This window comes from Aquarana catesbeiana, linkage group LG02 (assembly GCF_042186555.1).
Source record: "Aquarana catesbeiana isolate 2022-GZ linkage group LG02, ASM4218655v1, whole genome shotgun sequence".
Lineage (NCBI taxonomy): Eukaryota > Metazoa > Chordata > Amphibia > Anura > Ranidae > Aquarana > Aquarana catesbeiana.
This window is the reverse complement of record NC_133325.1, coordinates 67,029,198-67,046,629: the sequence shown is the minus strand read 5'-3', so window position 1 is coordinate 67,046,629 and position 17,432 is coordinate 67,029,198. Positions and strand designations below refer to the sequence as shown.

The 17,432-nt window shown below is 44.7% G+C and overlaps 1 protein-coding gene across 4 annotated transcripts in view; it reads right to left on the bottom strand.

Annotated features, from left to right (window-relative positions):
- LOC141126933 (high affinity choline transporter 1-like) overlaps nt 1-16,617 on the bottom strand; it is a 53,767-nt gene extending 37,150 nt beyond the window's left edge. Inside the window, exon 1 of one of the 4 annotated variants that reach the window (XM_073613006.1) lies at nt 15,706-16,617. In XM_073613006.1, coding sequence (XP_073469107.1) covers nt 15,706-15,883 — 178 coding nt within the window. In that variant the 5' untranslated portion in view covers nt 15,884-16,617. Of the gene's footprint in view, nt 1-10,401; nt 11,171-14,233; nt 14,254-15,705 lie in introns of those variants that run through there. The other 3 variants (XM_073613008.1, XM_073613009.1, XM_073613007.1) reach the window with 3 other exon arrangements.
- Between the last annotated feature and the right edge of the window lie 815 nt (nt 16,618-17,432).

Here is a 17,432-nt window from a genome sequence, read left to right as displayed (position 1 = left end):
TGGGGAGCTACAGTTCATTGAGGGATCCATGAATGCCAACATGTACTGTGACATACTGAAGCAGAGCATGATCCCCTCCCTTTGGAGACTGGGCCGCAGGGCAGTATTCCAACATGATAACGACCCTAATCACACCTCCAAGATGACCACTGTCTTGCTAAAGAAGCTGAGGGTAAAGGTGATGGAGTGGCCAAGCATGTCTCCAGACCTAAACCCTATTGAGCATCTGTGGGGCAACCTCAAATGGAAGGTGGAGGAGCGCAAGGTCTCTAACATCCACCAGCTCAGTGATGTTGTCATGGAGGGGTGGAAGAGGACTCCAGTGGAAACCTGTGAAGCTCTGGTGAACTCCATGCCCAAGAGGGTTAAGGCAGTGCTGAAAAATAATGGTATTAACACAAAATATTGACACTTTGGGCCCAATTTGGACATTTTCACTTAGGGGCGTGCTCTCTTTTGTAGCCAGCAGTTTAGACATTAATGGCTGTGTGTTGAGTTATTTTGAGGGGACAGCAAATTTACACTGTTATACAAGCTGTACTTTCTACTTTACATTGTAGCAAATGGTCATTTCTTCAGTGTTGTCACATGAAAAGATATACTGTATATACTTGTGTATTAGTTTTTTTCAGCCCCTTTTTTGGGGCTGAAAGTGCCCCCCTCGACTTATACATGTGTCACTGCCATCTGCCTACATGATCAGAGTGTCATGCAGGCAGACGGCGGCCAGCGTATGCTACATAGCACTCAGCAGCGGCTCTCACTGTTCAAAAGCCGCGCCTCCTCGTCTGTGATAGGCAGTCAGTGTACAGCCTATCACGGACATTCTCTCATCCTCGTCCGTGGTATGAGGATGAGAGAATGTCCGTGATAGGCTGACCGCTGACTGCTGGGAAATGGAGTTTTCTGCCTATCATGAACGAGGAGGAGGCGCGGCTTTTGAACAGTGAATGGCCGCTGAATACTACACGCTGATCAGTGCAGAGCGGCGCACGGAGGCATGCACAGGACACAGGTAGGATGCACACACACACACATGCACACAGACACATGCACACAGGTACATATACACATGACACATACACAGGACACAGGTACATATACACATGCACATATACACAGGACACAGGTACATATACACAGGACACAGGTACATGACACATATGCGTATACAGCTGCAGATGGGCATTGTTGACCCTCTTTTTCCACTTACAGTAGCTGCTGCATTTCTCACCCTCATCTTATATTCAGGTCAATAAGTTTTTCCCATTTTTTTTGTGGTAAATTAGGGCCTCGACTTATACTCGGAACGACTTATACTCGAGTATATACGGTAATAAAATATTTACAAAATGTGAGCCAAACACCTCAGCAAGTCGGATGTAGTCAGCTACTGCCAAGGGCCCTAAATAGGGCTGCAACTCTGGGTGGGGTAGTTCAACACCCATAAGGACCAGCTGTAGTCGCCCTAACTGTTTTACAGTCTGGTGTGGGCTATGAATGCATTCAAAAGGCCTTATAGGCCAGGCTAAGGGTCCCCTGAAGTGAGTACTAGTACACCTGGGAATGAGTGTGGGAGCATGCTCAGCTGAGCAGAACTATAGAGTGGGACAGTTGGAGAGACTGGTATACTAACAAGGGCACCTTGATTATAATTGGTTAAGGAAGCTGAATGCTGTGGATTTAGTATACATGGGGAAGTGTTCCCAACCCATAGAATGTCTGCTTTTGTGTATGGCATTCTGTGCCAAATAGTTCTGTCAGTACGTCAATGTGATGTCACATTGTAGATGCCACGGAGATCTTTGAGAAGATAAAGTAAAGTGAAGAAAATATATTTCACGTGTGAACATTTCTTACTTCTCGCATATTAAGGCTTACAGTCAGTAAAACTGTGAATGGGCCTACGGTGAGCAGTTTGACACAATATGGCAAAGGGTTACATCTGCCAGCAGCTGAGTAGATGTCCTATCCAAGAAGAAGCAGGGCAGGGATTTGCATAGTTTGCCGTCAATACACAGCCAATCACAGTTTCCCCTACACTATGGACATTCAAGTATTTATATGTTCGTAGCAAGCAATAAAGCGCTTAAAAAAAATCCCCCACTGATCTCTGCAGTCACTGTGCAGCAATTCATCGTCACAGTTCGCAAAAGAAGAAGTGAAATTGTTCAAGTCAGGTCTTGGCACTCAGCTCTCTCCTCTTCATGTGCACATGCTCTGTGTTTGCATTAAAGATTAGAAGGCTGGAAGGTTTTCAAGTCACTGCTGGCAAAGGGAAGGTGAGCTACAGAAAGAAAATGAAAGTAAACCTGAAGAACTTGCAATGCAAATTTGAGAATTAATTACCCTACAGCGACTGTTCTACTGAAGTCAATAAGGTCTTGTTTTAGGCCACCTGCTCACAGATGCCTAAGCTCATGCAATGTAAATTCTAGTGTATTTTTAGGAGGCCCTGGTGCTGTGTAAACTAAGCCGCATGAGACATAATGGGCTGTGTGCTGTACTAGAGTATATGCCAGTGCTCATGTAAAGATGAGTATAGTGTGCGGACATATGTACGTGTAGTGCCACCCCCGAAGGAGACGCTTGGTGAATTTGGATTCTCTGATCTCCACCTCAACTCCAAGAATGACCACAGCACCTCTACTACTGCAAACACATTTAAGGACACGTGTGGTAAATACCGTTATCCTGGCTGTGGATTACCACCAAAAATAGACACACACCTGGTAGTGATAAACAAGTTGAATATATTAGCACGGTTTAAAGGATATGGAAACTTACAACATTGTTAAACCTTGCTACAAATAACTAATACATTAGAAAAGACAACTTTCAATATTTAGCAACTGCAGGTATAGAAAGGGCAGTAATCTTTTTCCCCTAACACAGGCACTGAGAGGGAGGAGAGAAGACTTGTCAACTTCTCAGCTCCTTCTGGGCCACAAACACCTTTGAGTGGCAAACACACAACGAAAAGAAAAGGGTTACACAAGTACAGTAAGCACAGTTCTGTAATGTTGCAGGTCCTGAGGTGAAGAATACTAGTGTCTTCTGCTAGCAAACGGTGGGGCCCTTGTTTTAAGAGAAGGTTTAAACAAGCTTGCATGGAGCAGTAATCCTCTAGAAATCCTCTAGAAGGGCAAACTACTAGATATTGCAGCTCCAAACAAGTATCCTGTGACACTAAAAAGGGAAATTGGTGTCTGCATGCAGTGTCAGTATGGTGTCAAAAAGGATCTTGGGTTTACACCCACTCACCAGTCATCTGTGCGATGACACAACAATAGTCCAAGGTGCTGGTTCAGGCTCGTGATGCTCCTAGCGATGTTGTAAGGCACTGGATCTCTTGCTGATAGCCGATCGAGATGACTGGTAGCGAAACTTACAAGGTGAACGGGCAACGGCTGACCTGATACCCGAATGGTCCCTGAAAGCGTGGGTCGTCTCTGCTGGGCTGAGTGGTGCTGGGCTGCTGAGTAGGGTCCCTGGACTAAATAGTAGTGGACCACGTGGCTGTCTCTGCTCCTGGCTCCCCTCCGGTGTCCTCACTCCTCCGTCTCTAGGCAACACTCTCCTGGCAGTTTTTGGAAAAGCTTGGCTTTCTTCCCCTCTGATGCTGCCAGAGTCTCTCTCTCTCAGTCTCCTCAGTCTCAGCCATTTTCCTCACACCTGTCACCTCACCACTTTCTCTCTCTCTTCAGACCGCTCTCCTTATTCTCCTCACAGACTTTTTTTTCTGGGCTTCAGGATATCTTTCCTCCTCTGTGGGACACACAGTCCCTGGTGTCAGTGTGTGTCTCACTCCTTTCTCTGGCACCTTAGTTCCTTCCCCTCACACACTCCTCCTCTCCCCACTGTTAAGTGGCACTGTGTCCCAGAAAAGGACTTTTTGAGCCTTGGTTTCTCCCTCTCTTTTAAGCAATCTCCTCTCCTCTGTCTCCTGTCAGCACTCTCTCTCTCTTTTACCTCAGTACTTCCCTCTCTTATGTCCCCTCAGCACTTCCTGAAACTCCCCTTTTTCCCAGTGTTCTCTCTCTCTCTCTCTGTTATCTGCAAGGATCAGTCAGCATCTCTCTGTCTCCATCTTGTGGCCAAAAGGAGAAATTGCATTACAATCTGCCTGCTACATACTCCCCCCACCAAAGACCCTTTGGTCCCCAAAGGAAGGACAGATTCTATCAACAATAATGTCCACAACCTGTTACTTGCTTTCAAAATACAACAGGAGGCAAAAACAGGTTAGTACATGTAAGAAAACAAACAATTTGCATGCATGTATGAATCTGATAGAGGAGCCTTCCACCATTTGTTATAAGAGGGAAGGTTGTTCTGCCCACAAGCCATTGATATTGGGGTGGCCCACCTAGATGTGCCAGGGGGTGAGTTGGAGTTGCCCTCCTCTAAATCTGTAGTGGGAAGGGTCGGCAGGCTGTGCATTCTCTGAGATGTGAGGATCGCTTCTTGAGAACTTTCGGCTAAAATATCATATGTCAGCCTTTTTGGTGGGTGAATTGTTTGCTTTCCTCTCTGCTCTTTGGGCTCAGGCGTTTCGGGTATAGTAGCCTCTTCCTCTGATGCTGTAGAAGGTTGAGGAGCTTCTATGTCCTCTACAGTTGGGGAACTCGGAAAGTTTCCTTGGCTTGCCAAGGGTTGTCTCTGTGGGATGAACTCCAGAGCCTCAGACCTGAGGGTTCCCACATCTGCTTCTCTGGGAGAAAGGGGAGTGGTCGTCTCTGCCAGCATAGACTGCCACGGCCAATCCATGCCCATGCCTGCTCCAATGCTGTTTCTTTTGAGCCGTAAGGGTCCCAAGCATGTCCAGGAGGGTGCGATTAAAGTGTTCTGGCTGGGGATCTCCTTGAGGGTGGTAGGGGGTGGTTCTTGACTTCTGAACACCTAACAGGTCTAACAGTCTTTTAATGAGTCTATTCTCAAAGTCTCTCCCCTGATCAGAGTGAATACGCTGAGGTAGTCCGTAGTTTACAAAGAACTTCTCTACCAGAATTTTGGCCACCGTAGATGCTTGCTGGTCCTTAGTTGGGAATGCCTGGGCATACTGGATGAAGTGGTCGGTCACCACCTGAACATTTCCCTGTCCACTCGAGTCAGGCTCCAAACACAGAAAATCAATACACACCAATTCCAGGGGTCCTTGACTTTGAAGATGGCCCATTGGGGCAGCTCTGTGGGGTAAAGTCTTCCTCTGTATACACCGTATGCAGGAGTGACAATATCCCTCAACTTCAGCCCGCATACAAGGCCAATAGAATTGGTCTCCCACCAGTTTGAATGTCCTCCCATGCCCTAAGTGGCCGTGATTGTCATGCAAGGCAGTCAGCACAGTCTCTCTATGCATTCTCGGCAAGAATAGCTGCCACTTATCTTCAGGATCATCTGAGGGGCCCCTTCAGTAGACCACCCCATTGCGTAATTGCAGTCGATCCTATTTCTTGTGTACTAGTCGTGCTCCTGTTGTAGAGTCTGTTAGCAGTAGATATGGGCGTTGGCTCTCCAGGGCCTTCAGTGTTAAACTACAGAGGGGATCTGCTATATGGTCCTTTTTTAAGTCTCTATCTGAAAGTTTAGGTAGAACGTTATCCCTGACCTGGGACAAATCACAGTAGTATTTGGGGATACTTGCCACTGAGATTCCGATGGCTTCTGCCCCAGTTATTCTTCTGGCCTGATGTTCCGCTCCCTGACACAAGGCTTGTATCCCTTCTGGAGTCAGTTGAGTCCACTCTTCAGAGGAAATCCCCAAGTCATAGGGTCTCCTCGACGGGGCATCAGCTTCTCCATTCCCAATTCCTGGGCGGTATTTTAGGCTGAAACGGAACCCTGATAGGGCGGTTACCCACCTGTGCCTGGTGGCATTCAGTTTTGCTGTGGTGAGTATGTACGTAAGTGGGTTGTTGACAGTTTTGACCACGAAGTCTGCACCAAACAAGTAGTCTTTTAACTTGTCCACTACTGCCCACTTCAGAGCCAAGAATTCCAACTTGTGAATAGGGTAGTTTTTCTCAGCAGGTGCAAGACTTCGCTCACATAAGCAACAGGCTGCAGGTGTCCATCGTGCTCCTGATACAGTACCCCGCCCAGCCCATCTCGACTGGCATCAACATGCAGCTCATTAGGCTTGGCTGGATTGGCATAGGCCAGAACAGGAGCAGTTGTTAGACTCCACTTCCGCTGCCTAAAGGCTTGCTCACACGGGTCAGTTCACTGTTCTTGGATTGACTCCCGAGGCTTTCTGGGGCCTCTATGTTGTTTGACCAGCTTCGTTAGGTCTGGGTCATCATTCTCATGCTCATTCTTTAGTAACTCATTAAGGGGGCGGGCTATTCTAGAAAATCCCTCAACGAATCTCCTGTAGTATGAGCAAAATCCCAGGAATGACCTAAGCTCAGTTACATTGGTAGGCGTTGGCCAAGAGATGACAGCTTCCAGCTTCTGGGGGTCAGTAGCTATTCCTTCAGCGGAGACAACATGGCCGAGGTAATTAACTGAAGGCTGGTAAAACTGACATTTTTCCAGGGACAGCTTCAATACCTAGTCATGGAGTCTCCTCAGAACCTTCTCCAGATGCTCTTCATGTTCTTCGAGAGTTTTGTCGAAAATTATGATATCGTCAAGATAAACCAACACTTCCATTAGGTTCATGTCCCCTACTGTCTTCTCCATCAGTCTCTGAAATGTTGCTGGGGCACTGGACAGACATTGAGGCATCCTATTAAACTCGAAGAACCCTACTGGGGTGATAAAAGCAGTTTTTTTACCTGTCCTCAGGGTGCATGGGGATTTGATAGTACCCACTTTCAGGTCCAGCATGCTGAACTACTTCGCCCCCAACAGGCTCTGTAAGGGCATCTTCTATCCTTGGAGTGGTGTACTGATCAGGGATAGTCCTCCTGTTGAGCATCAGATAATCAATGCACAGCCTAAGGGACCCATTTTTCTTCCGCACCACCACTATGGGGGAGGCATATGGGCTCCTAGACTCCCTGATGATGCCTGATCTTTTCAATTCTGCCAGCTGCTCACGTAATTCTTCTAGGTCCCCCAAAGGGATCCGTCTGACTCTTTCCCTGAATGGCCTGTCTTCCTGAAAGCAAATCCTGTGCTGGGCACTTTTCGCACACTCCACATCAAACTCATCTTTCGAAAACATATTCTGCCATCTCAGGAGCTGGACTTTGACCTTTTCTTTCCACTCAGGTGATAGTGTGGTGTTTTGTGGGTAAAACTGTTCTATGGAGATTTCTTCCTTCTCTCCCTTCCCCAAATCAGATGGTGGGACTGGGGTGGCAGGATTGTCCTAACAGCATTTGGGCTCGCTGTTTCAACGACGAGACCGTAACATTCCGGATGCTGGCAGGGATCTTCCCACAACTCCGTTGCAGAGCCCTAATTGATATGACTTCTGGGATTACCTCCACTTCCGTGTCCTCTCCCTGGCGGTCAGTTTCAAGGACAACAAAGGAGCCCGGTTGTTCCCAATTGAGTTTGACTGAAGCTTGTAGACACACCACCTCTCCAGGTTGTAGTATCTTCTCACTTCTATCCAATCGCCAAATCTTCCGCACTCCTACAGCTGGGGCTCTCTGTTCTTCGACTAGCTGCTAATACACTTGTCTCAGCATAGGGTGTATGCCTTTGGTTGTCAGCCTTCAATACAAGAGGAGTGAGCGGCCTTCTGACAAGGTCCATGTTCGTTCCTATTATCAGAGAACTCTTGTTGGCTCCTGATAGTCGAGGGCATACAATGGCTAAGGCATCAAAAATTTCTGTTTGTTCAGTCACAGAGGGGTCAAAAATCAACTTGACCAGTAAGTATCCATCATATGGGAATTTTTGGTTCCATTACTCCATATCTGCAGTTCCTCCAATTTCTGCAGGGGTAAGTGTTCGAGGTGCCGGTCGTAAAAGTCTCTATATAGCAGGGTAACTTGCGCCTCTTTGTCCAGAAGGGCCTTTGTATAGATGCCTTCTATTTGAATTGACATGATGGTAGAAGGTCCCACAAGTTTGTCAGGGAATCTACCAAGAGTAGGGTAGTTATTTTGTCCTGTTGTCTGTATTCATGCCCAATTCTTGATGGGCTTCTGGTTTTGCTTGTGTCTCCATTGGGCAGAGGGTTGATGTGCATCTACTCTCAGTGATCAAGCTCCTGAGGTCGCAGAGAGGGGGTTGTATGGTCACTCAGAAACAGCAGCGGGGGGCCCTTTGTAAAGATGTTGGCTTCCACTGTGGTTTCTCTGTGTCTTTGAATATGGAGCTAACGGTTGTAGGTGAGCACCCGTTTGGCTCCATCACCGGGCCCTCTGAAGTTTCCCACTGGCTTTGGACGCTGGGTTTCAGACTTCGGTGGGCTTGGACAAACACGTCGGTAGTGCCCCACTCCTCCACAGTTGAAGCAAACCCCTCAATTCATTGGCTTCTCGACCTGGACAGCCATAGGGTTTGCAGACTGCTTGGACTCCGAGACTTCCTCAACAGGTGAGACAGTGGTTCCGGCTGTCAGTAGAGTCATCATCCCCATCAATTGTGACACTTGGGTTTTCAAAAGTTCTATCTCTGTGTTGCCATCAGTCACACTAGCTACTCTAACCCCAGCAACAGGCTCTGATTTCTAGGTCCTCTTTTTGTTTTCCAGCATGGCCTCCTCTTCTCATACAACCCGGATTAGTTCAGGATACTTTAGGATTCCTCCATCTCCTTGAGTTTTCAGCTGGATTGTGAAAGGGTCTAGGGGTTGAGCTCCCATCAAAACCTGTTATGCCCGAACCTCATCTACTGACCTGGGATCCAAGCCCTTTTTTAGTAATACCTGGTGCATTATCTTGTCCAGACGCCTCATATAGTCAGATAGCTTTTCCCCTTCATTCTGATAGGTATGTTCGAACTGATACATAAGGTCAGATGCCTTTTCTGTTCACCCAAACACATCTTTGCAGAACACTCAAGTAGTCCTGAGCAGTACAATCCTGTTTCTGAGTTTTAAATTGGGAATGGCTTCTGAGGCAGGAACATCCCATCCATCTAAAGCTTGAGTGGCTTGCTCCAGCCACTCCTCGGAGCTGTTCTCTCTGGCTGACACTGGTTGCTTTCCTGAAAAAGCCCTCAGTTTTTTATATCCGGACCCAGTGTATGTAGGGTTATTCTTTTGGCACTTTTCCATGAAGGCTCCCAAGGCAGCAATAAACTCTGGTCCTATCATTGCTACAGGTGCCGGTGGGATAGCGTCTTCCGACAATGCTGCTTGGCCCAAACTTTCTGGGCTCACATCCAATGCATTCAGTTGGATCAGACGAGCTTCGACATCGTCAGTCAACCATACACGGACCCTTTGGAAACAAGTAGGGATCCCTTTCCTCCACTCTATCAAGGCATATGTGCGGGAGTTCTCTTGATCTGGCTTGATGTCTATCACCCACGCCTTCTGATCTGGGACTAGTGTCTTCGCAGCTTGAATGATCCATTTCTCAGTCCAGGCCATCCCAGGGATGTCGATTACAACACTTGACCCCCGCTCACCATTTTTCTCCTCACACCACTGGGTTGCAGTGGCAGGGTCCATCTTGACACTCTCTGGGGTGTTTTCTTGGAGATTTGCTAGTAGAAAAGAGGATCCCAGACAAGCCCCCACATGTAGCACCACCCCCGAAGAAGCCGCTTGGTGAATTTGGTTTCTCTGATCTCCGCCTCAACTTCAAGAATGACCTCAGCTCCTCTGACACACCTGGTTAAATAAAATTACTGCAAACACATTTAAGGACACATGTGGTAAATACCGTTATCATGGCTGTGGATTATCACCAAAAATAGACACACACCTGGTAGTGAAAAACAAGTTGAATATATTAGCACGGTTTAAAGCATATGGAAACTTAAAACACGGTTAAACCTTGCTACAAATAACTAATACATTAGAAAAGACAACCTTCAAGACAACCTTCAATATTTAGCAACTGCAGGTACAGAAAGGGCAGTAATCTATATGCCCTTAACACAGGCGCTGAGAGAGAGGAGAGAAGACTTGTCAACTTCTCAGCTCCTTCTGGGCCGCAAACACCTTTGAGAGGCAAACACACAACGAAAAGAAAAGGGTTACACAAGTACAGTAAGCACAGTTCTGTAATGTTGCAGGTTATGAGGTGAAGAATACTAGTGTCTTCTGCTAGCAAACGTTGGGGCCCTTGTTTTAAAAGAAGGTTTTAAAAAGCTTGCATGGAACAGTAATCCTCTAGAATGTTCAGTTAGGCAGAGATTTAAAAGGGCAAACTACTAGATATGGCAGCTCCAAACAAGCATCCCGTGACACTAAAAAGGGAAATTGGTGTCTGCATGCAGTGTCAGTATTGTGTCAAAAAGGATGTTGGGTTTATACTCGCTCACCAGTCCTCTGTGCGATGACACAACAATAGTCCCCATTGCAGGTTCAGGCTCCTGATGCTCCTAGCGATGTTGTAAGGCACTGGATCTCTTGCTGATGGCCAATCGAGATGACTGGTAGCGAAACTCGAAAGGTGAAAAGGCAGTGGCCGACCCGATGGGTATCTCGATCCCTGAAAGGCATGGGTTGTCTCTGCTGAGCTGAGTGGTGCTGGGCTGCTGAGTAGGGTCCCTGGACTAAATAGTAGTGGACCACGTAGCTGTCTCTGCTCCTGGCTCCCCTCGGGTGTCCTCACTCCTCCATCTCCAGGCAACACTCTCCTGGCAGTCTCTGGAAAAGCTTGGCTTTCTCCCCCTATGATGCTGCCAGAGTCTCTCTCTCAGTCTCCTCAGTCTCCTGTTTTCCTCAAACTTGTCAACTCACCGCACTCTCTCTCTCTCTCTCTCTCTCTCTTCAGACTGCTCTCCTTATTCTCCTCACAGACTCTTTTTTTGGGCTTCAGGATATCCCTCCTCCTCTGTTGGGGCACACAGTCCCTGGTGTCTCGCTCCTCTCTCTCTGGCACCTCAGTTCCTTCCCCTCACACACTCCTCCTCTCCTCACTGTTAAGTGGCACTGTGTCCCAGAAAAAGGACTTTTTGAGCCTTGGTATCTCCCTCTCTTTTAAGCAATCTCCTCTCCTCTGTCTCCTGTCAGCACTCTCTCTCTATTTTACCTCAGTACTTCCCTCTCTTCTGTCCCCTCAGCACTTCCTGAAACTCTCCTTTTTCCCAGTATTCTCTTTCTCTCAGTTTTCTGCAAGGACCAGTCAGCATTTCTCTGTCTCCATCTTGTGGCCAAAAGGAGAAATTGCATTACAACATGCCTGCTACATACAAAATCTAAAGTGTAGCACTTTTTAAATACTCCTGCACATATACGTACCTGTGTACAGTCATGCACAGTTAGTCATGTCTATGGGCAGCTTTACACAGCACCCAAGCTTTCCAGGCAGGGGAAATACATCAGAATACATCAGGGAAATACTTTAGAATTTACATTGCATGTGCTCAAATGCTTGCATGCAAGAGGCCTTAAAGTTTATTTGCTCTTAACAAGCCAATATTTAAATGGTCTTAGCCAGGACCCAGTTCTACTTGAAATGGAATAGATACAAAATAAATGTGCTGTGCCCAATTGATAAACATAAAAAAGTAACAAAAACAAATTATTAAAGATAAATCGGCATCTACATCATGAATATAATGCATGCAATGTCAAATCAGTAGCAAAGGAGCTCCAAATATATACATTTGAATGTCATAAATAAATCTGAATCCAGATCACAGTTGGATGTATCAAGATGGAAATCCCATATGCATGGAAAAAGTCTAACAATAGTGCCACAACCCAGGCACTCCTGTAGCTCAAAAGCTTTCAAGCATCATGACATCTGTAGCGCTACCCTCATCAGGGCACCTTAAAAGATCTATACCCCAATGAAAACTTGGTAACTTACACTTGACACCTGCTGATGATTTGCTGCACCAAATAACTCTGACAACAGAAACAGTCAAAGAATAATCAAATAATGTATCACCGATACCTCACTCCCACTAACAGTATGGGGTCCCACTGTGCACATAGCATGGACTCCTCTGCAGTGCAAGTCTGCGACAGGATGCTTGTAACTTCTGTTACCCTAGGTAACCCTCAAGTCTTCACACCGTATTACTCTTGTACTGATGTCTTCATACCACCAAAGTACCTTAGTGACCTGAACTATGGGATGGTGCTGGTTACGTGCATTACACCCTTTTAGTAACTTCAGACCAGGCATGAACAATGTTCCAAAACTTTCTTTAAAAAGAGCAAAAGGCATTACAAAGTCCAACATGCTGAAACATTATTTCTTCCTACATCCCTAACCCTAATCCAGGCTGTGTGCTGCCCTGGCATACCTGCAAAGGTAGAGTCCATGTATAATACAGAGTCCATCTGTGGCATTTTTCAGCAGCTGGTGACTTTGGGGTGAACCCCAAGTTCTGATGACTTTTACATATCAGTAGTAGTAAGAGACATTCACCAAAAAAACAAAGAACCGGGAAAGCACTAACTCTTACCCTCCCGTTCAGGATAGCACCTAACTGGCTATTTTCAACCTGCTTACAAGATAGACAGATAGTCAAACATGTTTTAATATATGAGTATTGCTAAATGTTTTGTTTTATGTTTTTAATACTGTTTGTGACAATAACTAGTAAGTATTCCTATCGACCCTTGTGCACTGGCTTGATTCTTTTTTTATCATTTCAGACACAGATGTGGCTTAGCTACTCCTGTGGGCTGCATGGGACCCATTTTAGGATCACAATTTACCCCTACATTCTCTGCTTGCCTCTTAGTTTGTTGCCAGTGAGTCAGGTAGTGGATATAGATTGCATTTTACCACTAGCTACCCGCCCACCGTCAAATGACGGAGGAGCAGTGCGGCTCTAGTTCTATGTTATATGACGTTATATGACGGTGCCCCAGAATGTCCGTGCTTGCGGGGGGTGTGCAGTGCGGCCACGCCATGTTCTTAGGACACTGCATGACCAAGATCTCTGTAAAGAGCAGATGATGCGGCTCTTTAACCATGTAATCGGCTGTGTCCAATCACAACTGGTCACATATAAATGCGGAAGTGCCAGTAATCGGCTCTCCTCGCCTCACACTGACAGAGTGTGTGGCGAGGAGAGCCGATCAGGGGAGACCAGGGCATGTAATTAGGGGAATGATCATCAGTGCCCTGACTACAGTAAAGCCCCAGCAGTGCCCTTCAGTGCCACCAATCAGTGCCAATTTGTGACACAAATCAGTGCCCATCAGTGACACCAATCAGTGCCCATCAGTGACACCAATCAGTGCCCATTAGTGATGCCAGTCAGTGCTGCCTTTCAGTGCCCATCAGTGCCTGTTCATCAGTGCTGCCCATCAATGCCCATCAGCGCCTCCCATGAGTGCCGTCCATCAGTGCTGCCTATCCGTGCCTCCTATCAGTGCCCACCAGTGCCCATCAGTGCCACCTATCAGTGCTCATCAGTTCAGCATATCAGTGCCACCTATCAGTGCCCATCAGTGCAGCATATTAGTGCCTCCTCAACAGTGCCACCTAATCAGTGCCCATAAGTGCCACCTCATTAGTGCCCATCAGTACAGCCTATGAGTGCCCATAAGTGCAGCCTCATCAGCACACATCAGCAAAGGAGAAAAATTACTTATTTGCAAAATTGACTGACAGAAACTAAGAAAAACTTTTTTTTCAAAAATTTTCGGTCTTTTTTCTTTTCTTTTTTAGAAAAAAATTAAAAATCCAGCAGTGATTAAATACCCCCAAAAGAAAGCTCTATTTGTGTGAAGAAAAGGATTAAAAATTAATTTGGGTACAGTATTGCATGACCGCGCAATTGTCATTAAAAGTGCGACAGCGCTGAAAGCTGAAAAATTACCTTGGCAAGAAGGGGGTGAAAGTGCCCTGTATTGAAGTGGTTAAGATGCAACTTTTAGGGTGTTCATTATTTAATGTGCTTAACAAATCTCTAAGCAGAAACCTTCTCTGAAATGCACATGACCACATAACCAATAGATCCAGAGTTACAAGCAGCTGAAATTGAAGGTAAAGTTCTAATTTTTCCATCCCTCAAGCTTATCACTGTATTAGGCTATACTTGCACTATACACCAGCAGTTCTGGATTTGCCTTATAATGAGTAATAATCAATTTATCTTTGGGATATGTAAAGGAATGAGAGTTTTGACTACATTTGTTTTAAAAAGGCTCCACTATACTATTGATCAGTGAAGAAAAGCTCACATTAAGCAGCCTTTGTCAACCAGGGTTCAGTGAAATCCTAGGGTTATTCCAGAGGTTGCTTGGGGTTCCTTGAGCTTGTCAGCAGTGATGCCCTCAGCAAGAGGAGCACTTCTAAAAGGACCATCAATATAAGCTTGTACTTTTCCACTTATCTCAAAGTAAGGGTGGCGCTTTTGGGCTGACCAACAAATAACATGTAAAATGCCCCCTTTCTATTGTCCACCAATGTAAAGGCATACTACAGGATCTACTGTCTGTGTTTCATTTACTGGACATTAATAATATTCTTTCATGTCAAGATAATCACTGAAAACAGTTTATTTGTCTTATGGAGTGGAGAATTGTTAAAAATATTTCCTGGGTGTCAAATACAAATAAGTAACACCACATTTTTATTTTAATATCTACAAATTACTTATCATTGTAATGTACCCTAGTTGTAGAGGAGTTCCCTAAAAACCATAGCTGTAGAGGAGTTCCCTAAAAACCTAACAGTCATTTCAAGGGTTCTTCAATAATAATATGGTTGAGAAAAGCTGCATTACAGTAGACAGGCTAAAACAGGTAAAGCCAAACTGCCCTGTTGTAAGAAAAGAGATCTGCATATAACTGCAGCTGCCATTATCTCTGCATTTACTGATCACTCTGACATACAGTTCTAACTACATTACCTCCACTTACTTATTTTTTATTGAAGGTTTAGTTGGAATTACTATGGAGACATGTTTAATTTAAATTGTACAGTATTAAGAAATATGAAACATCTATTTAATTTTTTTCCGTGGTCCAAAATCCATTTGGATTTTTATGTGGTCACTAATGTCACTAGAAATAAACATTTTAAAATTGAAAACTTAAATTTATAGGTTTACTAAACAATATATATAGTAGGTATAAATCATTTAAATACCTACAAAAGTAACTAAGGAAATTATATATATCTTTAATTTAGGTTTACGTGAACCCAATGTTTAATATTTGAAATTTCATGATATTTACCTATATAATCCCTACTGTAAAACAATGAGCTTACTTTATAGATCCTTGTAAACTTACTTTATGTATCTTTATAATATTGTATACTCAATAAACTTCTTTTGACAAGGAAATTTATAGGTTTACTTTTACTGAACTGTTAATCAGTGACAATCATTGCTTAGGTTATATTATATATACTGTATATATATTATATAATACATATATTACATATTAAATAATACCATATTATACTATATTTAATAGTATATATATAATAATATTAGATATTGGGTATTATTTAAAATAATAATTTCCATAGTAACCAGTTATAATTTGTCCAAACCCCTGACATTGTCTCTTTTTCTGGACAGCAGGATAAAACAGAATTTTCAAAATTGTGTCCCTTTAAACTTTTCACATTTTTCTTAAAACATTTTTTCTGAAAAATATTTTTCTTATAATTACTTTATCTATAAATCAAGTGATGATCTTACCAGTAGTTGTGAAGAGTCCCACAAACATATTCAGGTTTCTTCCTCCAACAATAGCTACCTCCGTCCCCTTTTTGTTCTTCTCACTCTTTTTGGCTCTCCAGGCTGCCCAGAGACCAGTGGCCAAAGTCATTGCATAGAAAACGATGATGGCTATCAGCCCAGGAACATTGAGTGCCATTATTACCCACAAGAATTTGTCCAATAATTCTTTGCAGTCTTTCAAGGTTTAGGGGAGCAAATCTCATTTACTGACAAGTCTAACAGCAAGAAATTCTTTGCATTTCCAAATACACCCAGCTGATCTATATATTGGCTCACCATATGCTACAATAATGCTGGGTCAGCTTCAAGGATGGACCTCCTGTACTCTCGAAGAGAGAAAAAAAAGCAAACTTTTTCTTGTCCCTCCAACAACAACTTGCCAGAGAGGAGGTGTTTGGCTTCTTTCCAACGGCTTCATTCACATGTCAGAGAAGAGAAAAGCTTGTATGTTCAATGGATGTTTATCCCTTTTCTTCTCACTTCCATTCAACTTTTTGGAGTTTGGGCAGTACGGGCTAAGCAATTTTAACTTACTCAAGTGCAAAAAATAGTAATTTAGTTATGGATCCACAATGCTTGTAAGCAGTCTCTTAGCTTCTACCCTACCACTTAGCAAAAAGATACTGTCATCTTGGTCATTCATGTCACTGATACTGACACATGCTCCCCCAAGGTGTAGAGTCTAAAGCGGCCCCTAGATTATGCAATTTTCTTTCCTTCCACCTCTGGAAGGAAAGATTGCTAGATTCCCATTGTGTTCAGCCAGCAGTGAAAGGTTCCCCGTTCTGCCTGCCGGCTGAACACTGACTGTGTTGATGGGGAAAACCCCTCCGCAGTGCTATTATGTTCTGCCGGCGGGGAGAACGGGGAACTTTTCACTGCTGGATGAACACAATGGTCACTGCTGTCGGCTATAACCACTGGCAGTAAACACATGCAAAAAATCTGACAGGCTGTTTGTACTGAAGTCAATAGATGGATCAACTTCAGTACAACCAGCCTGCCCATAGATGGATTGAATCTTGGCCAGTCTCTGCCGAACCGGCTGAGATTCGATCCATTTATAGCCAGCTTAAGTGGTTTTAGTCAAAGCACCCAACAAGGAGTGATGAGCTGGTGACCTTAGTGGCCCCAAGTCTATTTGGTTGCTGCTAAATGTCAGCAGGTCATGGCCCTCTGGCTTGCCCCACCAAGGAATAACAGAAGTAAGATGGCTACATTGAGGAGACAGAACAGATTAAGGGCAGCAGTTGGGTATCTGGGTAGAGGTCAGATCAGGTAGTAAGCAAAAGAGTAGTCAGGGTCCAAGCCAAGGTTGAGGCAGGCAACAAGCATAGAAGTAGTCAGGTCCAGGCGAGGGTTTTGGCAGGCAGCAAATAAGAGAGTAGTCAAGACAGTTGGAGTTGCAACAAATAGGCAACTGGCAGGCAAGTAATATAGCTTTCAGCTGTAACTCTCCGGTAGCTGTTGATAAGACATAGCTCTAGCCACTTCAAAGGCTAAAGACTTTTTTGGTCAGGGGACATGCCTAGTGTCGATTCAGGGAACTTTAGAAGTCAATTATTTGCTAAAGTGGAACACTGCCATGTGTTTCCCAATACCTGAAAGCACCATGTATTTGTGCCAGCTGACTCAGCGGAATGATGAGCACTGGGGTGGGGTTCTGGCATGATAAATATTAGTAG